General features: G+C 50.1%; 1 protein-coding gene across 7 annotated transcripts in view; it reads left to right on the top strand.

Annotated features, from left to right (window-relative positions):
* Positions 1-26,155, top strand: part of LOC134223224 (phospholipase D2) — a 55,933-nt gene that overhangs the window by 21,350 nt on the left and 8,428 nt on the right. For 6 of the 7 annotated variants that reach the window (XM_062702368.1, XM_062702370.1, XM_062702372.1 and 3 more), the window contains 3 exons: positions 17,432-17,828; positions 17,895-18,084; positions 18,144-18,326. In XM_062702368.1, coding sequence (XP_062558352.1) covers positions 17,432-17,828; positions 17,895-18,084; positions 18,144-18,326 — 770 coding nt within the window. Of the gene's footprint in view, positions 1-1,706; positions 1,950-17,431; positions 17,829-17,894; positions 18,085-18,143; positions 18,327-26,155 lie in introns of those variants that run through there. The other variant, XM_062702369.1, reaches the window with a different exon arrangement.

Below are 26,155 nucleotides of genomic sequence, written 5' to 3' on the forward strand. Positions count from 1 at the left end.
GCATTCTCGAGTCCCTTCGAAACCCGCAGAGGGTTACGGCAAGGTGATGGTCTTTCGTGTCTGCTTTTCAACATCGCTTTGGAAGGGGTAATACGAAGAGCAGGGATTAACACGAGTGGTACAATTTTCAATTAGTTCGTCCAGCTATTTGACTTCGCCGACGACATTGATATTATGGCACGTAACTTTGAGAAGATGGAGGAAGCCTACATCAGACTGAAGAGGGAAGCCAAGCGGATCGGGCTAGCCATCAACACGTCGAAGACGAAGTACATGATAGGCAGAGGTTCAAGAGAAGACAATGTGAGCCACCCACCGCGAGTTTGCATCGGTGGTGACGAAATCGAGGTGGTTGAAGAATTCGTGTACTTGGGCTCACTGGTGACCGCCGAAAACGATACCAGCAGAGAAATTCGGAGACGCATCATGGCAGGAAATCGTACGTACTTTGGACTCCGCAAAACGCTCCGATCGAATAGAGTTCGCCGCCGTACCAAACTGACTATCTACAAAACGCTTATTAGACCGGTAGTTCTCTACGGACACGAGACCTGAACGATGCTCGTGGAGGACCAACGCGCACTGGGAGTTTTCTAAAGGAAAGTGCTGCGTACCATCTATGGTGGGGTGCAGATGGCGGACGGTACGTGGAGGAGGCGAATGAACCACGAGTTGCATCAGCTGTTGGGAGAACCATCCATCGTACACACTGCAAAAATCGGAAGACTGCGGTGGGCCGGGCACGTAGCCAGAATGTCGGACCGTAATCCGGTGATAATGGTTCTTGACGTGGATTCAACGGGAACAAGAAGGCGAGGTGCACAGCGAGCAAGGTGGATCGATCAGGTGAAGAGGTGAGTCAGGTGAGTCACTCTAGTGGACATTCATCATCGTTTTTTACTGTTTGGCGTCAAAACCAAAAGTAAGCAAGCCGGTAAGTTTGGTTTGAATTGCAATTGTGCTGTTTGTGCTGTTTTGACATCTCTAAAGAGCTTTTTTCGATATATTTTAGATTGAGCGAGAAAGGCATAGGTAATCACCGCTAGGTGTATTAATCTGGGTTTTTATTTGAAAAAGGAGTATTTTTCATGGAGAATATAAATAAAATATTAATAGTTCACGGAACGGTACTTCAAATAAGAGTCGATTTTCACAGTAATTTCCATACTTCGAGATTTAGATTCGAGCGGATGTTGAAGCACGAACCTGCATCCTGGTATCTAGACCCTGCAGTCTGTCATACCGCGCACATGGCAGTCGATAACGAAGACCAACATTTGAAAGGCGTGTTCTATCTTTCAGCTTTTTCTTGAGGATGTAATTGATGATAATGGAGGACACATGGATTGAATTTGTTCTAAAGGATTGGGTTTGACAGGATTCAGCAAATATATCTTCAAAACCCAAAATCGATATCGTCGCTGTTTGCGGCTCCAATCAATCACAAAGTAGTGTGTGCCGCAATTTTGATTGTGCTCTACCGAACAGGTGAATTTCAGAAAAATCCCCTTAGTTTCAAAGTAAATAAATAGTACGGAAAGCAAGTGCCAAGTCTGCTTATCAATTACAATTACCTGCACTGGTGGCTGCTGTTATCAGAACCTTCCTCCGCCAGTATGTGTACCATCGAGTGTCTAAGTAAGACCTATGCTGCGCATCAGTGTATTAGACGACACTCGTTCAGGCTTCATATTTTGGCTAGTATTATTACAGCTTGCGTGAAAGGTGGTCGTCGCGATTCTTCGACGCGGAAGGCTCGAGCCTGGATCCACCCACTACACGAGTTGAGCGGTATTTCGACATATTTGACGCGTTGCGTTATCAATTAGAGTATTATTAGCGGAAGTCAGTGCCGAATTCGCGGTTTTCGCTAGTTTTAGCCAATATGGACCCGAGCTTCAAACGGCGAACGGTGCACAGGAGTATTTCGTTGCTGCTCAGGGATATCGGTGGGTGTGAAGAGCATGGAAAAGATTCCAAAAGTGCTTGGATAGCAAGGTCACAACATTTAAGAAACTGTTGATGTGACACATCAACACAAAGCGATTTAAAATTGTGAAATTCGATCGAAAAATGAATGGAGCGGTTTCTTCTCATCACGTTCGGGGTATTTTTCAAAATATATTTTGCTTTAAGAACAGGTGTTATGGGAATTTGGGTTCAATCCAGTGCCGTGAATAAAAGTAAAAAAAAGGAAAACCCCGATAACGTTCATTGATAGATAATGCGCTATCTAATCAGGAGGGAAATTGTGCTGAGTAATCTCTGGTAGTGCATTTCCCAACTAGTTTTGCTACGGCTGGAGTTTCAAAATCTTCCATAGTTACTAGTGGAATTGAAGCAGCATATGATGTGTAATGAAACGCGAGGAGAAGAATTGTGGTACTAACCGATTGACACCGCTTTCGACTGAGGGGATACTTCAATGCGATCGATTGTTGTCGGTGTTATCAGTTGTTTATTGCGATGAAGAGTACGGGATATGGTTCTTGTACTTAGCACTTCTAAATGTGAACCATATGGTCAGGAAGGCGCGTGATCGAAGATGAAAAATATCGTTAATCGAGAAATTTCGATTGTCATTGATTGTGATAACAAATGTAAGATGTCTGTCAATCTTCTGGAACACGCATGGCCCTAAATCACTCATGCTTTTGCGCTTGCGTTGTGTACACAATGGCGCGAGTTCTCTACGGTTAAGTATTTTATGACCGTTGGCTGCGTCAATTTGTTTATCATTAGGATTTAATTTGGGTCATCGATCTTTGCCAAAACGTCCTTTATATCGATGCGGTTGTTATGTGAGTTTTGTGATATTAGAATGTGTGTAAAATAAAGCATTGAGCGGCTACCTTCTAAAGCTTATCATCGAGCTGGAAACTGGGTAAGATGTGTCAATGCGTGATTCTGTGCAGCCCTGTCGTCCCGCTTAGTCACACTTAGTCGACAACTAAGAAGTTTTGTCCGAATCAATTTTGCCCTTTCAACTCATAAACTCCCCCAGTGCCCGGATGGATCTCAGTTTCGCATTGAAAGCATCTTATTGTTTCCCGAAAATCTGTTTTTAGCATCACCGGAAAACATATTTTATTTTGAGATACTTGGGTCTTTTCTGTGGCAGGTAATTGATGCAACGATGTGCAAGCTAGGATCAAAGACCGTTTCTTCATCTTGAGCAGCATCAACGTGCATCATCAACACGAAAAAAAGCAGCCATACGGGGGATATCCACTGGGAGCAGATATGCCAACCAGTGTTGATGAACTAACACTCAACGCTTAGTTGTTGCGAAAATAGTGGATTTATAATTACGGCTACGGTAATTTTTTTTTGAAAATCAAGCAAAATTTAGTTCGCGGTGGATCGTGGTATCGTTCGGTACATCAGGTTTTCCGGAAGGAACGCAAAATTAGGCAAGAGCAGTTTCTGCCTTGTTCTACTATCAAATGGCCTCAGTCCAGTTTTGAATAAGGTACCATCGATTGAAAGCCTGCATCTAACCATGCCAAAACTTTCAGAAAATTTTAAAACTACACCAACATTGCTCCTCTTTTATAACAATAGCCTTGCATCTCAGAATTCAATAAGATAGCATTTCCGAATTATGTGATAACATTATTGGTGTTGATTACTTTTACTTGCAGTGAGAAGCGCCTTGATCAACAGTGTTGATGTTATGAAATTGTCTATACTCAAGACTCTTTTGAAGGGTGTGACATCATTCCAAAATCAAAAGAATATCACTATCAATCATTGTGATTGAAAAATATGACATTCAATAGATAGAACAGTTAAATTGGTCGTGTTTATTTTTTTACCGTGTGAACTGGTTTCAGTTGCCCGATAGTCGCAGGTCGTAATCATATTCGCACGTTGTTAGATTATGAGCATTCTTTTTCGAATATTTTTTTTGGTGATTTTTAGAACAGTGATATCCCGATTTTATTACCCGTGGTGATTTTTGGAGTAGTAAAATAGGGAATGTGACAAATAAAATTGTAATTCAGAAATTTGAAGGAAAATGTTATTAGACGTTCAGAATCTCAGGGTAAACATCTTTTGTACAATAGAAGCCTAATTAAAACATATAAGCAAACACTTTGCATAATTTGTCATTTCATATGTAGAGACGAATGTATATCAACAGCAATACACGTCTCCTCCTCTTACATCTATTATAGCATTACAAAGTTATTGTCCTTTTTTGTTAAATAACAGTAATATAGTTGTTTTGTTTTCATCACGTTTATAAATCCTCTTACCATGATAAAAAAGGAAAAAAAAGATTGTGAAAAAAATCAGAATACATATTCATTTTAATGAAATCGCCAACTTCCTATTGTTAACATCTCGTGGATAAAGGGCGGGCACTTCTCCCCATCTATTGGGTCAATCTGGGTAACGGCTCCTTCCAAGAGGCTCGGAAGCCTCCTTCCAAGAGGCTCGGAAGCTTCCTTCCAAGAGGCTCGGAAGCCTCCTTCCAAGAGGCTCGGAAGCCTCCTTCCAAGAGGCTCGGAAGCCTCCTTCCAAGAGGCTCGGAAGCCTCCTTCCAAGAGGCTCGGAAGCCTCCTTCCAAGAGGCTCGGAAGCCTCCTTCCAAGAGGCTCGGAAGCCTCCTTCCAAGAGGCTCAGAAGCCTCCTTCCAAGAGGCTCAGAAGCCTCCTTCCAAGAGGCTCAGAAGCCTCCTTCCAAGAGGCTCGGAAGCCTCCTTCCAAGAGGCTCAGAAGCCTCCTTCCAAGAGGCTTGGAAACCTCCTTCCAAGAGGCTCGGAAGCCTCTTTTCAAGAGGCTCGGAAGCTTTCTTTCAATAGGCTCGGAAGCCTCCTTTCAAGAGGCTTGGAATTGGAAGCCTCCTTTCAAGAGGCACGGAAGCCTCCGTCCAAGAGGCACGGAAGCCTCCTTCCAAGAGGCTGGGAAGCCTCTTTCCAAGAAGCTCGGAAGCCTCCTTCCAAGAGGCTCGGAAGCCTCCTTCCAAGAGGCTCGGAAGCCTCCTTCCAAGAGGCTCGGAAGCCTCCTTCCAAGAGACTCGGAAGCCTCCTCCTTTCAAGAGGCTCAGAGCCTCCTTTCAAGAGGCTCAGAAGCCTCCTTTCAAGAGGCTCAGAAGCCTCCTTTCAAGAGGCTCAGAAGCCTCCTTTCAAGAGGCTCAGGCCTCCTTTCAAGAGGCTCAGAGCCTCCTTTCAAGAGGGCTCAGAGCCTCCTTTCAAGAGGCCTGGAAGCCTCCTTTCAAGAGGCTCAGGCCTCCTTTCAAGAGGCTCAGAAGCCTCCTTTCAAGAGGCTCAGAAGCCTCCTTTCAAGAGGCTCGGAAGCCTCCTTTCAAGAGGCTCAGAGCCTCCTTTCAAGAGGCTCAGAAGCCTCCTTTCAAGAGGCTCAGAAGCCTCCTTTCAAGAGGCTCAGAAGCCTCCTTTCAAGAGGCTCAGAAGCCTCCTTTCAAGAGGCTCAGAAGCCTCCTTTCAAGAGGGCTCAGGAAGCCTCCTTTCAAGAGGCTCAGAAGCCTCCTTTCAAGAGGCTCAGAGCCTCCTTTCAAGAGGCTCAGAGCCTCCTTTCAAGAGGCTCAGAAGCCTCCTTTCAAGAGGCTCAGAAGCCTCCTTTCAAGAGGCCTCAAGCCTCCTTTCAAGAGCTCAGAGCCTCCTTTCAAGAGGCTCAGAAGCCTCCTTTCAAGAGGCTCAGGAAGCCTCCTTTCAAGAGGCTCAGAAGCCTCCTTTCAAGAGGCTCAGAGCCTCCTTTCCAAGAGGCTCAGAGCCTCCTTTCAAGAGGCTCTGGAAGCCTCCTTTCCAAGAGGCTCTGGAAGCCTCCTTTCAAGAGGCTCAGAAGCCTCCTTTCAAGAGGCTCAGAAGCCTCCTTTCAAGAGGCTCAAGCCTCCTTTCAAGAGGCTCAAGCCTCCTTTCAAGAGGCTCAGAAGCCTCCTTTCAAGAGGCTCAGAAGCCTCCTTTCAAGAGGCTCAGAAGCCTCCTTTCAAGAGGCTCAGGCCTCCTTTCAAGAGGCTCGGAAGCCTCCTTTCAAGAGGCTCAGAGCCTCCTTTCAAGAGGCTCAGGAAGCCTCCTTTCAAGAGGCTCAGAAGCCTCCTTTCAAGAGGCTCAGAGCCTCCTTTCAAGAGGCTCAGGAAGCCTCCTTTCAAGAGGCTCAGAAGCCTCCTTTCAAGAGGCTCAGAGCCTCCTTTCAAGAGGCTCAGGAAGCCTCCTTTCAAGAGGCTCAGGAAGCCTCCTTTCAAGAGGCTCAGAAGCCTCCTTTCAAGAGGCTCAGGAAGCCTCCTTTCAAGAGGCTCAGAAGCCTCCTTTCAAGAGGCTCAGAAGCCTCCTTTCAAGAGGCTCAGGCCTCCTTTCAAGAGAGGCTCAGGAAGCCTCCTTTCAAGAGGCTCAGGAAGCCTCCTTTCAAGAGGCTCAGAGCCTCCTTCAAGAGGCTCAGGAAGCCTCCTTTCAAGAGGCTCAGAAGCCTCCTTTCAAGAGGCTCAGAGCCTCCTTTCAAGAGGCTCAGGAAGCCTCCTTTCAAGAGGCTCAGAAGCCTCCTTTCAAGAGCTCAGGAAGCCTCCTTTCAAGAGGCTCAGAGCCTCCTTTCAAGAGGCTCAGAAGCCTCCTTTCAAGAGGCTCAGAGCCTCCTTTCAAGAGGCTCAGAAGCCTCCTTTCAAGAGGCTCAGGCCTCCTTTCAAGAGGCTCAGAGCCTCCTTTCAAGAGGCTCAGGCCTCCTTTCCAAGAGGCTCAGGAAGCCTCCTTTCAAGAGGCTCAGAAGCCTCCTTTCCAAGAGGCTCAGGAAGCCTCCTTTCAAGAGGCTCCAGGGCCTCCTTTCAAGAGGCTCAGAAGCCTCCTTTCAAGAGGCTCAGAAGCCTCCTTTCAAGAGGCTCAGGCCTCCTTTCAAGAGGCTCAGAAGCCTCCTTTCAAGAGGCTCAGGCCTCCTTTCAAGAGGCTCAGAAGCCTCCTTTCAAGAGGCTCGGAAGCCTCCTTTCAAGAGGCTCAGGCCTCCTTTCAAGAGGCTCAAGCCTCCTTTCAAGAGGCTCAGGAAGCCTCCTTTCAAGAGGCTCAAGCCTCCTTTCAAGAGGCTCAGGAAGCCTCCTTTCAAGAGGCTAGGAAGCCTCCTTTCAAGAGGCCTGGAAGCCTTCTTTCAATAGGCCTGGAAGCCTCCTTTCAAAAGACTCGGAAGCCTTCTTTCAAAAGGCTCAAAAGCCTCCTTTCAAGAGGCTCAGAAACCTCCTCACAAGAGTCTCAGAAACCTCCGCACAAAAGTCTCGGAACTCAGAAGCCTCCTTCCAAGAATCTCGGAAGCCTCCTTCCAAGAGTCTCGGAAGCCTCCTTCCAAGAGTCTCGGAAGCCTCCTTCCAAGAGTCTCGGAAGCCTCCTTCCAAGAGGCTCGGAAGCCTCCTTCCAAGAGGCTCGGAAGCCTCCTTCCAAGAGGATCGGAAGCCTCCTTCCAAGAGGCTCAGAGCCTCCTTCCAAGAGGCTCAGAGCCTCCTTCCAAGAGGCTCAAGCCTCCTTCCAAGAGGCTCAGAAGCCTCCTTCCAAGACGCTCGGAAGCCTCCTTCCAAGAGGCTCAGAAGCCTCCTTCCAAGAGGCTCGGAAGCCTCCTTCCAAGAGGCTCAGAAACCGCATTCCAAAAGGCTCAGAAGCCTCCTTCCAAGAGGCTCAGAAGCCTCCTTCCAAGAGGCTCGGAAGCCTCCTTCCAAGAGGCTCAGAAGCCTCCTTCCAAGAGGCTCAAGCCTCCTTCCAAGAGGCTCGGAAGCCTCCTTCCAAGAGGCTCAGCCTCCTTCCAACAGGATCAGAAGCCTCCTTCCAAGAGGCTACGAAGCCTCCTTCCCCGAGGCTCGGAAGCCTCCTTTCAAGCGGCTTGGGAAGCCTCCTTCCAAGAGGCTCGGAAGCCTCCTTCCAAGAGGCTCAAGCCTCCTTCCAAGAGGCTCGGAAGCCTCCTTCCAAGAGGCTCAGAAGCCTCCTTCCAAGAGGCTCAGGCCTCCTTCCAAGAGGCTCGGAAGCCTCCTTCCAAGAGGGCTCTGGAAGCCTCCTTCCAAGAGGCTCGGAAGCCTCCTTCCAAGAGGCTCAGGCCTCCTTCCAAGAGGCCCGGAAGCCTCCTTCCAAGAGGCTCAGGAAGCCTCCTTCCAAGAGGCTCAGAAGCCTCCTTCCAAGAGGCTCAGAGCCTCCTTCCAAGAGGCTCAAGCCTCCTTCAAGAGGCTCGGAAGCCTCCTTCCAAGAGGCCTGGAAGCCTCCTTCAAGAGGCTCGGAAGCCTCCTTCCAAGAGGCTCAGGAAGCCTCCTTCCAAGAGGCCCGGAAGCCTCCTTCCAAGAGGCTCAGAGCCTCCTTCCAGAGGCTCGGAAGCCTCCTTCCAAGAGGCTCAGAAGCCTCCTTCCAAGAGGCTCGGAAGCCTCCTTCCAAGAGGCTCAGAGCCTCCTTCCAAGAGGCTCGGAAGCCTCCTTCCAAGAGGCTCAGAAGCCTCCTTCCAAGAGGCTCAGGAAGCCTCCTTCCAAGAGGCTCAGAAGCCTCCTTCCAAGAGGCTCAAGCCTCCTTCCAAGAGGCTCGGAAGCCTCCTTCCAAGAGGCTCGAAAGCCTCCTTCCAAGAGGCTCGGAAGCCTCCTTCCAAGAGGCTCGGAAGCCTCCTTCCAAGAGGCTCAGAAGCCTCCTTGCAAGAAGCTCGGAAGCCTCCTTCCAAGACGCTCAGAAGCCTCCTTCCAAGACGCTCGGAAGCCTCTTTCCAAGAGGCTCGGAAGCCTTCTTCCAAGAGGCTCAGAAGCCTCCTTCCAAGAGGCTCAGGAAGCCTCCTTCCAAGAGGCTCAGAAGCCTCCTTCCAAGAGGCTCAGAAGCCTCCTTCCAAGAGGCTCAGAAGCCTCCTTCCAAGAGGCTCAGGAAGCCTCCTTCCAAGAGGCTCAGAGCCTCCTTCCAAGAGGCCTGGAAGCCTCCTTCCAAGAGGCTCAGAAGCCTCCTTCCAAGAGGCTCTGGAAGCCTCCTCCAAGAGGCCTCAGAAGCCTCCTCCAAGAGGCCCGGAAGCCTCCTCCAAGAGGCCTGGAAGCCTCCTTCCAAGAGGCTCAGAAGCCTCCTCCAAGAGGCCTCAGAAGCCTCCTTCCAAGAGGCCTGGAAGCCTCCTTCCAAGAGGCTCGAAAGCCTCCTTCCAATAGGCTCGAAAGCTTCCTTCCAAGAGGCTCGGGAGCCTCCTTCCAATAGGCTCGGGAGCCTCCTTCCAAGAGGCTCGGGAGCCTCCTTCCAATAGGCTCGGGACCCTCCTTCCAATAGGCTCGGGACCATCCTTCCAATAGGCTCAGAAGCCTCCTTCCAATAGGCTTGGAAGCCTCCTTCCAATATGCTTGGAAGCCTCCTTCAAATAGGCTCGGAAGCCTCCTTCCAATAGGCTCGGAAGCCTCCTTCCAAGAGGCTCGGAAGCCTCCTTCCAAGAGGCTCGGAAGCCTCCTTCCAAGAGGCTCGGAAGCCTCCTTCCAAGAGGCTCGGAAGCCTCCTTCCAAGAGCTCAGAAGCCTCCTTCCAAGAGGCCTGGAAGCCTCCTTCCAAGAGGCCCGGAAGCCTCCTTCCAAGAGGCTCGGAAGCCTCCTTCCAAGAGGCCCGGAAGCCTCCTCCAAGAGGCCTGGAAGCCTCCTTCCAAGAGGGCTCAGAGCCTCCTTCCAAGAGGCCTGGAAGCCTCCTCCAAGAGGCTGGAAGCCTCCTTCCAAGAGGCTCAAGCCTCCTTCCAAGAGGCCTGGAAGCCTCCTTCCAAGAGGCTCAGAAGCCTCCTTCCAAGAGGCCCTGGAAGCCTCCTCCAAGAGGCCTCGGAAGCCTCCTCCAAGAGGCCTGGAAGCCTCCTCCAAGAGGCTCGGAAGCCTCCTCCAAGAGGCCCGGAAGCCTCCTTCCAAGAGGCCTGGAAGCCTCCTTCCAAGAGGCCTGGAAGCCTCCTCCAAGAGGCTCAGAAGCCTCCTTCCAAGAGGCCTGGAAGCCCTCCAAGAGGGCTCAGCTCCTCCAAGAGGCTCAAGCCTCCTTCCAAGAGGCCCGGAAGCCTCCCTTCCAAGAGGCCTGGAAGCCTCCTCCAAGAGGCTCAGAAGCCTCCTCCAAGAGGCCTCGGAAGCCTCCTTCCAAGAGGCCTGAAGCCTCCTTCCAAGAGGCCTGGAAGCCTCCTTCCAAGAGGCTCGGAAGCCTCCTTCCAAGAGGCTCGGAAGCCTCCTTCCAAGAGGCTCGGAAGCCTCCTTCCAAGAGGCTCGGAAGCCTCCTTCCAAGAGGCCCGGAAGCCCCCTCCCAAGAGGCCCGGAAGCCCCCTCCAAGAGGCCCGGAAGCCTCCCTCCAAGAGGCCCGGAGGCCCCCTCCAAGAGGCCTGGAAGCCTCCTTCCAAGAGGCCTGGAAGCCTCCTTCCAAGAGGCTCAAAGCCTCCTTCCAAGAGGCCTCGGAAGCCTCCTCCAAGAGGCCTGGAAGCCTCCTCCAAGAGGCCCGGAAGCCTCCTTCCAAGAGGCCTGGAAGCCTCCTCCAAGAGGCTCAGCCTCCTCCAAGAGGCCTGGAAGCCTCCTTCCAAGAGGCCTCGGAAGCCTCCTCCAAGAGGCCTGGAAGCCTCCTCCAAGAGGCCCGGAAGCCTCCTCCAAGAGGCCCAGCCTCCCCTTCCAAGAGGCTCGGAAGCCTCCTTCCAAGAGGCCCAAGCCTCCTCCAAGAGGCTCAGAAGCCTCCTTCCAAGAGGCCTGGAAGCCTCCTTCCAAGAGGCTCGGAAGCCTCCTTCCAAGAGGCCTGGAAGCCTCCTTCCAAGAGGCCTCAAGCCTCCTTCCAAGAGGCTCTGGAAGCCTCCTCCAAGAGGCTCGGAAGCCTCCTTCCAAGAGGCTCAGCCTCCTCCAAGAGGCCTGGAAGCCTCCTCCAAGAGGCCTGGAAGCCTCCTTCCAAGAGGCCCAAGCCTCCTTCCAAGAGGCCTGGAAGCCTCCTCCAAGAGGCCCGGGAAGCCTCCTTCCAAGAGGCCTCGGAAGCCTCCTTCCAAGAGGCCTGGAAGCCCTCCTTCCAAGAGGCCTGGAAGCCTCCTTCCAAGAGGCCTGGAAGCCTCCTTCCAAGAGGCTCGGAAGCCTCCTCCAAGAGGCCTCGGAAGCCTCCTCCAAGAGGCTCGGAAGCCTCCTTCCAAGAGGCCCAGCCTCCTTCCAAGAGGCCTCAGCCTCCTCCAAGAGGCCTGGAAGCCTCCTCCAAGAGGCCTGGAAGCCTCCCTCCAAGAGGCCTGGAAGCCTCCCCTTCCAAGAGGCACTGGAAGCCTCCTTCCAAGAGGCTCTGGAAGCCTCCTTCCAAGAGGCCCAGAAGCCTCCTCCAAGAGGCCTGGAAGCCTCCTCCAAGAGGCTCGGAAGCCTCCTCCAAGAGGCTCGGAAGCCTCCTTCCAAGAGGCCTGGAAGCCTCCTTCCAAGAGGCTCAGAAGCCTCCTTCCAAGAGGCTCAAGCCTCCTTCCAAGAGGCCTGGAAGCCTCCTTCCAAGAGGCCCAGCCTCCTTCCAAGAGGCCTGGAAGCCTCCTCCAAGAGGCCTGGAAGCCTCCTTCCAAGAGGCCTGGAAGCCTCCTTCCAGAGGCAGCCCGAGCCCTTCCAAGAGGCTCAAGCCTCCTTCCAAGAGGCTCCAGCCTCCTCCAAGAGGCCCGGAAGGCCTCCTCCAAGAGGCCTGGAAGCCTCCTTCCAAGAGGCCCGGAAGCCTCCTTCCAAGAGGCCTGGAAGCCTCCATTCAAGAGGTCCAGAAGCCTTTTTCCAAGAGGCTCGGAAGCCTTCTTACAAGAGGCCTCAGCTCCAAGGAAGCCTCAGCCTCCAAGAGGCTCAAGCCTCCTTCCAAGAGGCCTCGGAAGCCTCCTCCAAGAGGCTCCAGGAAGCCTCCCTTCCAAGAGGCCCGGAAGCCTCCTCCAAGAGGCCCAGCCTCCTTCCAAGAGGCTCGGAAGCCTCCTTCCAAGAGGCTCAGGCCTCCTTCCAAGAGGCTGGAAGCCTCCTTCCAAGAGGCTCAGAAGCCTCCTTCCAAGAGGCTCAAGCCTCCTTCCAAGAGGCTCGGAAGCCTCCTCCAAGAGGCCTGGAAGCCTCCTCCAAGAGGCTCGGAAGCCCCTTCCAAGAGGCCTGGAAGCCTCCTTCCAAGAGGCCTGGAAGCCTCCTTCCAAGAGGCTCAAGCCTCCTTCCAAGAGGCCCGGAAGCCTCCTTCCAAGAGGCCTGGAAGCCTCCTCCAAGAGGCTCCGGAAGCCTCCTTCCAAGAGGCTCGAAGCCTCCTCCAAGAGGCCCAGAAGCCTCCTTCCAAGAGGCCCGGAAGCCTCCTTCCAAGAGGCTCAAGCCTCCTCCAAGAGGCTCGGAAGCCTCCTCCAAGAGGCCCGGAAGCCTCCTTCCAAGAGGCTCGGAAGCCTCCTTCCAAGAGGCCTGGAAGCCTCCTCCAAGAGGCCTGGAAGCCTCCTCCAAGAGGCCCTGGAAGCCTCCTTCCAAGAGGCCTCAAGCCTCCTCCAAGAGGCTCAGAGCCTCCTCCAAGAGGCCTGGAAGCCTCCTCCAAGAGGCTCGGAAGCCTCCTTCCAAGAGGCCTGGAAGCCTCCTCCAAGAGGCTCGAAGCCTCCTTCCAAGAGGCTCAGGAAGCCTCCTTCCAAGAGGGCCTGGAAGCCTCCTTCCAAGAGGCCTCGGAAGCCTCCTTCCAAGAGGCTCAAGCCTCCTTCCAAGAGGCCTGGAAGCCTCCTTCCAAGAGGCTCGGAAAGCCTCCTTCCAAGAGGCCCGGAAGCCTCCTTCCAAGAGGCCCGGAAGCCTCCTTCAAGAGGCTCGGAAGCCTCCTTCCAAGAGGCCCGGAAGCCTCCTTCCAAGAGGCCTGGAAGCCTCCTCCAAGAGGCCTGGAAGCCTCCTTCCAAGAGGCCTGGAAGCTCCTCCAAGAGGCCCGGAAGCCTCCTCCAAGAGGCCTCGGAAGCCTCCTTCCAAGAGGCCTCGGAAGCCCCTCCAAGAGGCCTGGAAGCCTCCTTCCAAGAGGCCCAGGCCTCCTTCCAAGAGGCTCCTGGAAGCCTCCTCCAAGAGGGCCCCAGCCTCCAAGAGGGCCTCCTTATAGAGCCCAGGAAGCCTTCCAAGAGGCCCCATGCCTCCTTCCAAGAGGGCTCGGGAAGCCTTTCAAGAGGCTCAGGCCTCCTTCAAGAGGCCCCAAGCCTCCCTTCCAAGGGCCCGGAAGCCTCCTCAAGAGGCCTGGAAGCCTCCTTTCAAGAGGCTCAGCCTCCTTTCAAGAGGCTCCGAAGCCTCCTCACAAGAGGCTCGGAAGCCTCCTTCAAGAGGCCTGGAAGCCTCCTTCAAGAGGCCTGGAAGCCTCCTTTCAAGAGGCCTGGAAGCCTCCTTCAAGAGGCTCGGAAGCCTCCTTCAAGAGGCCTGGAAGCCTCCTTCAAGAGGCCCCAGGAAGCCTCCTTCAAGAGGCCTCAGGCCTCCTTTCAAGAGGCTGGAAGCCTCCTTTCAAGAGGCTCAAGAGGCTCCAAGCCTCCTTTCAAGAGGCTCAGCCTCCTTTCAAGAGGCCCGGAAGCCTCCTTCAAGAGGCCTGGAAGCCTCCTTTCAAGAGGCTCAGGAAGCCTCCTTTCAAGAGGCCAGGAAGCCTCCTTCAAGAGGCCCGGAAGCCTCCTTTCAAGAGGCCCAAGCCTCCTTCAAGAGGCCCGGAAGCCTCCTTCAAGAGGCCTCAAGCCTCCTTTCAAGAGGCCTCAGGCCTCCTTTCAAGAGGCCTGGAAGCCTCCTTTCAAGAGGCCTGGAAGCCTCCTTCAAGAGGCTCGGAAGCCTCCTTCAAGAGGCTCAGGCCTCCTTTCAAGAGGCCCGAAGCCTCCTTTCAAGAGGCTCAGGCCTCCTTTCAGAGAGCTCCAGAGCCTCCTTTCAAGAGGCTCAGGAAGCCTCCCTTCAAGAGGCCCGGAAGCCTCCCTTCAAGAGGCCCGGAAGCCTCCTTTCAAGAGGCTCAAGCCTCCTTCAAGAGGCCCGGAAGCCTCCTTCAAGAGGCCTCAGAGCCTCCCTTCAAGAGGCCTGGAAGCCTCCTTTCAAGAGGCCCAGGCCTCCTTTCAAGAGAGCTCAGGAAGCCTCCTTTCAAGAGGCCTGGAAGCCTCCTTTCAAGAGGCTCAGAGCCTCCTTTCAAGAGGCCCGGAAGCCTCCCTTTCAAGAGGCCCGGAAGGCCTCCTTCAAGAGGCTCAGAAGCCTCCTTTCAAGAGGCCTGGAAGCCTCCTCAAGAGGCCTGGAAGCCTCCTTTCAAGAGGCCTCGGAAGCCTCCTTTCAAGAGGCTCTGGAAGCCTCCTTTCAAGAGGCTCGGAAGCCTCCTTTCAAGAGGCCTGGAAGCCTCCTTTCAAGAGGCTCCAGCCTCCTTTCAAGAGGCCCGGAAGCCTCCTTCTCAAGAGGCCCGGAAGCCTCCTTTCAAGAGGCCTGGAAGCCTCCTTCAAGAGGCTCAGAAGCCTCCTTTCAAGAGGCTCGGAAGCCCCTTCAGGAGGCCCGGAAGCCTCCTTCAAGAGGCCCCAAGCCTCCCTTCAAGAGGCTCAGGCCTCCTTTCAAGAGGCTCCGGAAGCCTCCTTTCAAGAGGCTCAGGCCTCCCTTTCAAGAGGCCCGGAAGCCTCCTTTCAAGAGGCCTCGGAAGCCTCCTTTCAAGAGGCTCAGAGCCTCCTTCAAGAGGCCTCGGAAGCCTCCTTTCAAGAGGCTCAGAAGCCTCCTTTCAAGAGGCCTGGAAGCCTCCTTCAAGAGGGCTCAAGCCTCCTTTCAAGAGGCTCAGGAAGCCTCCTTTCAAGAGGCCTGGAAGCCTCCCTTTCAAGAGGCTCGAAGCCTCCTTTCAAGAGGCTCAGGAAGCCTCCTTTCAAGAGGGCTCAGAGCCTCCTTTCAAGAGGCTCAGCCTCCTTTCAAGAGGCCTGGAAGCCTCCTTTCAAGAGGCTCAGCCTCCTTTCAAGAGGCTCGGAAGCCTCCTTCAAGAGGCCTGGAAGCCTCCTTCAAGAGGCCCGAAGCCTCCTTCAAGAGGCTCTGAAGCCTCCTTTCAAGAGGCTCAGAGCCTCCTTCAAGAGGCCTGGAAGCCTCCTTCAAGAGGCTCGAAGCCTCCTTCAAGAGGCTCAAGCCTCCTTCAAGAGGCCCGGAAGCCTCCCTTCAAGAGGCCCAGCCTCCTTCCAAGAGGCTCAGCCTCCTTCAAGAGGCCTGCCTCCTTCAAGAGGCCCAGCTCCTTCAAGAGGCTCAAGCCTCCTTTCAAGAGGCCTGGAAGCCTCCTTTCAAGAGGCCCGAAGCCTCCTTCAAGAGGCTCAAGCCTCCTTCAAGAGGCCTGGAAGCCTCCTTTCAAGAGGCCTGGAAGCCTCCTTCAAGAGGCTCAAGCCTCCTTCAAGAGGCCTGGAAGCCTCCTTCAAGAGGCTCGGAAGCCTCCTTCAAGAGGCCTGAAGCCTCCTTCAAGAGGCCCGGAAGCCTCCTTTCAAGAGGCCTGGAAGCCTCCTTTCAAGAGGCCCGGAAGCCTCCTTTCAAGAGGCCTGGAAGCCTCCTTTCAAGAGGCCTGGAAGCCTCCTTTCAAGAGGCCTGGAAGCCTCCTTTCAAGAGGCTCAGAAGCCTCCTTCAAGAGGCCTGGAAGCCTCCTTCAAGAGGCCCGGAAGCCTCCTTCCAAGAGGCTCGGAAGCCTCCTTCCAAGAGGCTCAGGAAGCCTCCTTCCAAGAGGCCTCAGCCTCCTTCCAAGAGGCTCAGGAAGCCTCCTCCAAGAGGCCTGGAAGCCTCCTTCCAAGAGGCCTGGAAGCCTCCTCCAAGAGGCCCGGAAGCCTCCTCCAAGAGGCTCAGAAGCCTCCTTCCAAGAGGCTCGGAAGCCTCCTTCCAAGAGGGCTCAGAAGCCTCCTTCCAAGAGGCTCGGAGCCTCCTTCCAAGAGGCTCGGAAGCCTCCTTCCAAGAGGCTCGGAAGCCTCCTTCCAAGAGGCTCGGAAGCCTCCTTCCAAGAGGCTCGGAAGCCTCCTTCCAAGAGGCTCGGAAGCCTCCTTCCAAGAGGCTCGGAAGCCTGCTTCCAAGAGGCTCGGAAGCCTCCTTCCAAGAGGCTCGGAAGCCTCCTTCCAAGAGGCTCGGAAGCCTCCTTCCAAGAGGCTCGGAAGCCTCCTTCCAAGAGGCTCGGAAGCCTCCTTCCAAGAGGCTCGGAAGCCTCCTTCCAAGAGGCTCTGAAGCCTCCTTCCAAGAGGCTCGGAAGCCTCCTTCCAAGAGGCTCGGAAGCCTCCTTTCAAGAGGCTCGGAAGCCTCCTTCGGTTCCTGCTGGACGATTTTTTTTATTTCGATAAATTCCGCGCGTTTCGGACAACCGCGATTGCTGCCTCGTGTTGGCGTACTCTCACCTCCTTTATCCGTTGCTTCATCATTGCTCGTAGGGTGGAAGATTCGTATTCTTACGTCTAATCTAGATTATGTTGTATGGAAACCAGACAAACATTGCTTCAGTATGGAGCGGTGTCGAATGATTGCAGGCATTGTGTGCCACGAAACCTGTCGGCGAGATATAACAAAATTAATTGTTTTCCCGAATCATGAATTGCTCCCAATTAGGGCGAAACTTTAGTTCTGTATCCAATAGGACTCCGAGGTCTCTACATTGGTGCGTTCCGGAGTGAGTCCAGCCAACAAGCGATCCGTAAGCTGCGGATATAGACCGTTAAGAAATTATTCGAACTAAAGCACAACAAATCGGGATTTTTCCAGCAAATTTTACTCACAGTAATACAATTTAAGTGGAGTGAGGTTTTTCAATTTCCACGACAAATTGTTTGAATCCCTTTTCTTGAATATATTATGTGTGCAGCTCAAAACCGAATTTTTGAACTCACGACAATCAATTTTTCTCCTATTAGTCGCAAGTTTCATTACTGCGCATCTGGTGCGCTGTATAGCGCATCTGGTTGCGAACAATGTGCACTAGTTGCGCAATGATGCGCTATAAGTTGAACGCAAATAAAATCGATTTTCGCGAGCTCGAAATTCGATTTTCAACTGGAACCATAATACTGAAACCCATTTCTTTAAACTCTACACATTGATGGTGAAGGTTATTGACTGGAAATAGACAAGGCCGAACAGATATCGCAATCCGCCTCTACTACTACCAATAACGCCAGCCATTGATATCTAATGAGGTACCACTCGATATAAGACCCAGACTATGAAAGATTGAAGCTGAACCTTTGTCGTTCAATGTCTTAAGTTTCTGATTTTTGTACTAATATGGTTTAAATAAGGCGGGATTTTAGATTGTCGAATTCGGCATAGTTGCGAGAACCGATTGAATTGTCAGGAAACTCGCTTATCGGAGTTTTAAGGTGAAACTAAACATCAAAGCTAAACATGTGTTGTATAAAAGATGGTTATATGTACTGTTAGTCCAATCTGGATTGAATCAGTTTGTTTTTTTAAGTACCGGTCTTTTCGCCCTGGAATAGCCTTTCTGCAGCTGTTTGATAAGCAGACAATAAATGTTCCGCTATAAAGATTTCATAAGCAGTTGGGGAAAAATAAAGGTTGTAGATGACGATGAGTGATTCACATTTCGCAAACATTACATCCATACTAAAAGTGTTCCCTTTGTATTACTTCCAGATCAAATGTCACTCCAAGAAGTTGGAGCGTCGAATGCGGCCTTGAGTGTCGACGATAGCGGCACATCCAGCACCGTCCGGATGGAGGACATCGATCAGACCATCGACACCAGCCTGGCGTGCTACTCGCTGGCCGACGAGTACGACGAAAATCTGGGCTTCTCCGACTCGATCACCATGGTATCGATAGGAGCCGATGGCCCGGTGCTGGTGCAGCGGAAGGAGAGCGACCACGGCAGTATTGTACCGGACTCGGAAATCCCCTTTTCTTATGTGCACAACCCACCGACAAAGTTCACATCCATGCACAGACATATATTCATTCCCGGGCTGGAAATCAACGTAGAGATTATAGATTACGAGCGTAGCTTGACGGCCCATATACTGAACCCTAATTTGTGCGTTTGGCTTCATTTAGATAAGCGTTCCGTAATATATGACTCATTTGAATCCACTTATTGCAGATATACAATAAAATTCACTCATGGTCAGTTCACGTGGACGATCAAGAAGCGTTACAATCATTTCCGCAACTTACATCAGCAGCTGACGACGTTCAAAGCATCGCTAACCATCCCTTTCCCCACAAAAAGTCATAAAGAACGACGGACTAGTTTTAGGAATATGCACAATGTGCATCAGTGTACTGCGTCGGTAATTGAATCAAATTACTAACAAATTCACTGGAACATTAATTTCGATTCACTTTTTAGCCAACGATGCAGATGAAGCTGGAGAAGCCGCACAAAAAGCGGAAGAAAAGTGCCCTTCCAAGGTTTCCGTTGAAACCGGACTCTCTGGTATCGTTCGATGCCATCCCCGAGCGGAAGCGACAACTCGAGGAATATCTGTACAATTTGCTCAACATTTCGCTCTATCGGAATCACCAGGATACGGTACGTTTAATTTAAATCATATACCTAGATGTCAAACAGGCTCAAGTACCATCAAGCATTAACGGTGTCGTTAACCATTTGAAATTTTGGTTATTATTTCATGTTCTTGTTAGATAAGAGCTAATTTAGGAGAATCAAAAAACTCGCTGTTTTGCAAACAAAAAACTTTATCAATTCTCCTAGTACTGATACCGTTTTCCTCATAACTGTTGAACGCAATAATGATCGATCTTTATCAACTAAGTTTTGCTTCCTGTCGGAAGCAACTTGTGTTTCCTAACCTAAGGCTCATAGAAAGTTGAACAAAGAAAACAGCTTTCTAAATAAAAATTGTGATTGTGTTAGTGCAACACGTTGATCACTATTGAATATCATCACGATCGGTCATTGCGTTCAAAAGTTATGAAGGAAAGGGTGTGTTGATCCATTTAAGCTTGGTTGGTTGATCCTCTATACAGCGTTTGCAAGAGCCTTAATGTAGGCAATTATTTAAGATGTGTATCACACTATGGCGAAGCCAAACGACTGAATTGAGAAAAGCATCGTCACCGCAAGGGGGATTTATCTGGGTTTTTGCTTGAAACTCGCTAGCTTACGGATCAGGTATCTGAGGGTCGTTTATCGACTGTTCCACCACATACATACACTAAACAGCGGTCATGTTCTCAAAGCAGGAGTAAGTATAAAGTTACCATCTCACGAATGTAGCGGGTGATTGAAAAACAAGGGGAATCAGAACACAGGAGGGAAGATAATTGTCTAGCTACCACTGGATCTCTCGAGGCATGACGGATTCTTTGTGAACCCGGGGACGCATAAAAAACAACTTTTGGCGAAAGACTCACAATTCAAGAATTGCACTGTCTAATAATAGAACTACCAAGATTTACTACAGACTAAATAACAAAGTTTATTGCTGACGTCACAAAGGGTTATACTTGCTGTTTAGCTAATCGTTGCCGGATCCGGATCTTGGCTTGTGATGACCGTTGCGAAAGCTTTCGATGGTAGTTGTAATCGGGAGACCACTGGTCCTCGTGGTACCGTTCGTGGCATTCAGGAAACATCGGCCGGAGGTTCGTGGTTAGGCCGCACTCGAAGCTTGGTAATGGCGGACACTACATCGCCGTATCGGGGTTTACACAGGAGTCACGGGTGGAAAATGTTGGAATGGCAGACACTGATCCGATCGCAGTTGTGGTTCACTTACCGTGCTTCCGATGGCAGCCGCTCGAAAGTTGGCTGGAAAATTAGGTGCGCTGCACCGCCAGGATCCACCGATGGAGAGCTTGAAACGAGATTACAAGAAACAGGTCCCTTGAACGGACCTGTGAACACAGAATGAATACCCTGTGACGTCATGTTCTAATCTTTTCATATTCACTTTTTGTTTGTCATTTTACCTTTTTCTCGGCGTTTCTAACTTGTATGTTTTGGATGATTCACGAACAGTGGTATAATCGTCTTCTTACTGTGATACTAACACATTAATTTTACAAACAAAGTTTCTAACAGTCAAACAATCACTAACCCTCTTTTTCTTTTGGTTCTGTTCGATAAACGTGACTAACACTTGACTAACACTTCTTTTTGCTTTTTAAACTGTAAGACTCCACAAACTAGAGGTATTTGAATTCTAACTTCGAAACGGAAATTTACCATTTGTGTTCCGATGTCCGCACCCTATTCTTGCATTTCACCTGCGCTCCATCTGTGAGTAGGTATTCAAGCTAAAGGGTTTATTTATTTATTTATTTCAATCTTCAACGTAAAGTTGTACAGATGTTTCTTAGCTATACTAGGTTTTGTATTCTTGACTTATAGGCCTCTTTACTAATATTAAAATCAAACACGTGACTTACTTCATTAAACGTGCGGCAGCACATGCTCCATGGCTCATTGTATCCATAGTTTGTACGGTGAGTAGACTCGGCAAGAAGTATGTAATGCCGTAGTTGTCTTCGAGGCACGTTGATGTGTACTTTAGCTAGGAGAAAGCCACAGTCTACATCTCCAGCGAGAATTCCGAACACGAAGAGTCTTTGAAGGAGTTTTCTTCTGGCAGCTAGCGATTGCAGATTTATTAGCATACACCGTTCTTCGTAGGGGGGCAAGCTAGCCGTATTGTTCCAAGGTAGTACCCGGAGGGCGTATCTGATGAAGTTTCGTTGAATCGCTTCCATTCTGTTAATCAATGTTGCATGAAAGGGTGCCCATACAACAACTGCATATTCTAGCAGACTGCGGACGAGAGCACAATACAACGCTTTTAGTGCATATATGTCCTGGAATGCATTCGTGTTTCTTTTCAGAAATCCCAGCATGGCAAACGATTTGGCTGTGATCATGTTGATGTGGTCGTTAAATCTGACTTTAGAGTCAATAATGACTCCCAAGTCTTTAATCGATGAAACTCGTAGTAAACGGCTGTTTCCAATAAAGTAATCAGTCAGCAATGGCTCTCGCAAACGGCTGAATGTTATGGAACTGCATTTAGCAACATTGACTTCCATACCATTTAAAGAGGACCATCGTAGAAGTGTATCAATGTCATTTTGGAGAACGCAGCAATCCAACCTAGTCTCGATTTCACGATATATCTTTAGATCATCAGCGAATAAAAGCTTAGAGGAGCGAAGACTATTGCACAGGTCATTAACAAACAGAATAAAAATTAACGGTCCTATGTGACTTCCTTGGGGGACGCCTGACGGAATGCCAAAATTCGCTGAATTAACTCCGTTGATGTGAACATATGCAGAGCGGTCTGTCAAATAGGACTGGAACCAAGTCGTTGCCCAGTCAGGAATTCCCATGTGCCTCATCTTATCGATAGCAAAAGAATGTGGAACCTTGTCGAAAGCTTTACTGAAGTCCACGTATATGGCATCAACTTGTCGTTTTCTTTCTATGGAGTTGATTACTGTGTTGGCAAAAACCATCAGGTTAGTCGTTGTCGATCGTTTCCGGACAAATCCGTGTTGATATTCGGAGATTATAGGGCGAACCGCTTGGTACACGACTTCGTAAACCATCTTTTCGAACGTTTTCGGGAGGCAACTGAGGATAGAAATCCCACGATAGTTCTCTACATTGTGAGTATTACCGGATTTGTGAATAGGAGTAATGGAGGCGGTCTTCCATGCAGTTGGGAAAATACCACTATCCAGCGAGCGATTGAAGATCATCGTTACCGGCGCAGCGAGGGACGTTGCAAATTGTTTAATGAAAGATGGCGGCAAACTGTCTGGACCAGGACCTTTGGAACCGTCTACAGATGAAAGAACTTTCTTCACATCTTCTAACGATACATTTAGATGCGGTAGATGTACGTTGTAATGAGCTATACCGCTTATCCAGTCACGGTGCTCATCCGGGGTGTGAGTAGGACGAGAGTCTGAGAAAACATTTCTGAAAAACTCAGCAAACAATTCAGCAGCATGCTCTGTGGAATCAGCACTAGTTCCTTTATACGAAACATTGCTCGGAACGCCGCCGTTGCGTCTTAGCTTCTTTACGTAGCTCCAGAACATTGACGGATCGCGTTTTATATTTGACTCTTGGTGCAATATATAATCGTGGAAAACAGAACTTAACTTGGTAGAGTAGTGCACTTCCATATCATGAAGTAACTGCCTATTTTGTTCATTGCGCGTTTTGAAAAACCGTTTCCTAGCTTTTCGTAATCTATTTCGAAGATTCCGAAGTTCAGGAGTCCACCAGGGTTGACTGTAGTGTACTATAGAGCGTTTCCGTCTAAGAGGTATGTACTCATGAATCGTTTCATAAATTATACCATAAAATCGTAAAACAGCATCATCGACGTCGCAATCTGCCAAGAGAGATGCCCAATCAATCGATGCAAGATGAGTTTGAATTGAGTCCTCGTCACACTGGTTGAAATCGTAGTAAAAGCGGTCATGTTCTATGTCGTCGGTCTTACTGATGAAGTCCAATTTTACAATAAAAGGCTTATGATGAGCGTCAATTTTAAAAGTCCACAGGGCGATTCAAAAGTTCTATTCTGTTAGTATCACTAACGAAAGCCAGGTCAAGTAATCTATCATTCACATTTCGAACATCCTGAACCTGCTGTAGTCCGCAGGCGAGAATGGACTGCGTCAATGTAATTTCCTGCTCAGAGGAGGCATTTACAGGGATGTAAGAATTCATGTCAGCATCGTATTCCCAAGACAGTCTAGGTAGATTGTAATCTCCCAGCGTAATTACGGTGTCAGTAGTGTTGGCGATTTCACACAACTGTTGTACGCACGATGCATGATCTAAGTACACAGAGGGGTCTGAATTCGGTCTTATGTAAATGCAGCAAATATAAACGGACTGCATTGGCAACGATACAGATACAACAACCTGCTCTAAACTGCAAGCGTTATTCAGCGAGACCAACTTACAACGTAAATGCTTTTTGACGCCGATTAACACACCGCCGCCACGAAGCAGTTGAGAAGTAGATGGGTTTCGATCGAGACAATGAATCACATAGTCGGACGAGAGCTCTGAGCTTAATATATCGCATCCGAGCCAAGTTTCAGTAAGTGCGATGACGTCATAGTCACAGGATGAAAGTGCCAGACGGAGATCTTTAGTTTTAGTTCTTAATCCTCGGACATTTTGATAAAAAATTGTAAGGGGACAACTATCGCGAAGACTCGTACATGATGCTTGAGGGGGATTTATCGAATCTACTTGCCTGTCTTCGGAGTCTCGATCGTTGCAGACGGCTTCAACAGCACTGGCATTAAAAAATCTCGTTTTCTGCCAATGTCTTCAAACTCCCGGAATCTCACACCAGATGGCCATGTGTCCAAACACATTGCTTTTGATTTCAAGTTGACTTCCATTCCGACTTTGTATGACACAAAAGAAAGAGAACGCACATCTTTTCCTCGGGGAACCAACTTGATAACAGTCACATCATTCACTCCCAGGTTGGAATGAATCATATTTGTTACCGTTTCCTCGCTCACATCCGGATGAATATTCGACAAATACAACCAAAATCGGCTGTTATCCGCTTGAATGGCCGCAACAACGCTGGAACCCGGATTACCATCACCAGTTCCACAGAGTAGTTTGGATGGACGTTGGGATGTTTCGTCTTCTCCGTTTTCTGCTTCACGTTGTCTTTTATTCCTACTTGATCCACCAAAGAATGACGGGCGTGGTCCTATAGGAGTTTTCGGTAAATTTTCGGATAAGGATTTGAAATTTTGACGAATTTCATCCTTAATTTCACCCAAAACGTAGTCGCGAATCTCTGTTTTCAGCGCATCTATGACCAACTCATTGGCACCATTCGTTGATGTTAAGGCATTGCGGAAACGGGTCTTCTTAAACAAATCTTTGCATGCGTTGCAGGCCCAGAACAAATTTTCATTTCCATTTACAGATGTTGGCGGTTGGCGGTTGGCGGGTGGCGCGTGGCGGTAAGAGGTGTTGGCGGCTTTGGCTGGCAAATAATGATGGCGATCGACGAAGAATGCGATTCTGCAAATGTTTACGGCAAATTCTGCAGGAATCTAACTTTGCACCGATGAAAGTGAGCCGAAATATTGTTGATATCATGCAAATCTCGATGTTGAATGATTAAACGGTATTTTTCATTTCCAAAAAACACTAGAAACGTTTATAAACAAACGGAACGATGGAATAACGCATCTAACACACACAGACACACACATTGAAAAAAAAAAGAAAAAAAAAAAAAAAATGTTGGGTTGTCGATGTTAACCCACACTCAAACCGCTTGACAATCAGGACTGTCAATTCAAAGGTACGAATGAAAGCGGAACGCACATTCACTCACTGCATTGTTTACAGCGACTGAGTGATCGTCGAAAGAAGGTCTCCGATCCTCTTGAATGGTGCCTTTAGAGTCACTTAAAAGGAGGCTTCTGAGCATTTTGATAGGATACTTCCAAGCCTCTTCAAATAAGAATTCCGATCCACTCGAAGGGAGACTTCCGAGCCTCTTGAAAGTAGGTTTACGAGCCTTTTGAAAGGAGGCATACGAACATCTTGAAATAAGGCCTCCAAGCCTCTTAAAAGGAGCTTTTCGAGTCTCTTGAAAGGAGCCATTCAAGACTTTGGAAAAAAAGGCTTCCGATCTTTTTGATTTGAGGCTTCCGAGTCTCTTAAAGCAGCCTCTTGAAATAATGTTTCAGAGCCTCTTAAAAAAGGCTTTCGAGCCTTTTCAAAGTAGGTTTCCAGGCGTCTTAAAAGCAGGCTTCCGGGCCCTTGAAAGAAGGCTTCCGGGCCACTTGAAAGAAGGGTTCCGGGCTTTTTGAAAAGAGGCTTCCGGGCCTGAAAGGAGGCTTCCGGGCCTCTTAAAACGGGCCTCTTGAAAGGAGGCTTCTGGCTCTCTTGAAAGGAGGCTTTCGGGCCTCTTAAAAGGAGGCTTTCGAGCCTCGTGAAAGAAGGCTTTCGAGCAACTTGAAAGGAGCCTTCCGGGTCTCTTGTAGGGAGACTTCCGTTCCTCTTAAAAGGAGGCTTCTGGGCCTCTTTAAGGGAGCCTGCCGGGTCTCTCGAAAGGAGGCTGCTGGGCCTCTTGAAAAGAGGCTTCCGGACCTTTTGAAAGGAGGCTTCCGGACCTCTTGAAAGGTGGCTTCCGAGCTTCTTGAAATGATGCTTTCGGGCCTCTTGAAATGATGCTTTCGGGCCTCTTTAAAAAGGCTTCCGGGCCTATTGAAAGGAGACTGGGTCTCTTGAGAGAAGGCTTCCGGGCCTCTTGAAATTAAGCTTCCAGACCTCTTGAAATAAGGCTTCCGGGCCTCTTGAAATGAGGCTTCCGGGCCTATTGAAAGGAGACTTCTGGGCTTCTTAAGAGAAGGCTTCCGTGCCTCTTGAAATGAAGCTTTCGGACCTCTTGAATGTAGGCTTCCGGGCCTCTTGAAAGGAGGTTTCCGCGCCTCTTAAAACGAGATTTCTGGGTCTCTTGAAAGAAGACTTGCGGACATCTTGAAAAGAGGCTTTCGGGCCTTTTCGAAGGAGGCTTCGGGGCCACTGGAAAGGAGACTCCCGGCCCTCTTGAAAGGAAGCTTCCGTGCTTCTTGAAAGGAGGATTTCGAGCCTTTTGAAAGGAGTCCTCTGTGTCTCTGGAAGGAAGCTTCTGAGGCCTCTTGAAAGGAGGCCTCCAAACCTTTTGAAAGGAGGCTTCCAGGCCCATTGAAAGAAGGCTTTCGGGTCTCTTGAAAGAAGTCTACCGGACCTCTTAAAAGGAGGTTTTTGGGCCTCTTGAAAGGAAGCTTCCGGCCCTCTTAAAGGAGGCTTTCGAATCTCTTGGAAGAAGTCCTCTGAGTTTCTTGAAAGGAGGTTTCCGGGCCTCTTGAAAGTAGTCTTCCGGACATCTTGAAAGGAGGCTTCCTGGCCTCTTGAAAGGATGCTTTCAGTCCTCTTTAAAGGAGGCTTTCGGGTCTCTCGAAAGCAGGCTTTCATGCCTCTTGAAAGGAGGCTATCGGACTTATTGAAATGAGGCTTCTGGGCCTCTTGAAAGGAGACTTCTGGGCCTCTTGAGAGGAGGCTTCCGGGCCTCTTGAAATGGGACTTCTGGGCCTCTTGAAAGGAGGCTTCCGGGCTTCTTGAAAGAAGGCTTTTGGGCCTCTTGAGAGGAGGCTTCCGGGCCTCTTGCAATGAGGCTTCCGGGCCTCTTGAAATGAGGTTTCCGGGCGTCTTGAAAGGAGGCTTCCGGACCTTTTGGAAGGAGGCTTCCGAGCCTCTTGAAAGGATGCTTTCGGGCCTCTTGAAATGATGCTTTCGGGCCTCTTGAAAGGATGCTTTCAGGCCTCTTGAAAGGAGGCTTTTGGGCCTCT

This window comes from Armigeres subalbatus, chromosome 3, assembly GCF_024139115.2.
Source record: "Armigeres subalbatus isolate Guangzhou_Male chromosome 3, GZ_Asu_2, whole genome shotgun sequence".
Classification (NCBI taxonomy): Eukaryota; Metazoa; Arthropoda; class Insecta; order Diptera; family Culicidae; genus Armigeres; species Armigeres subalbatus.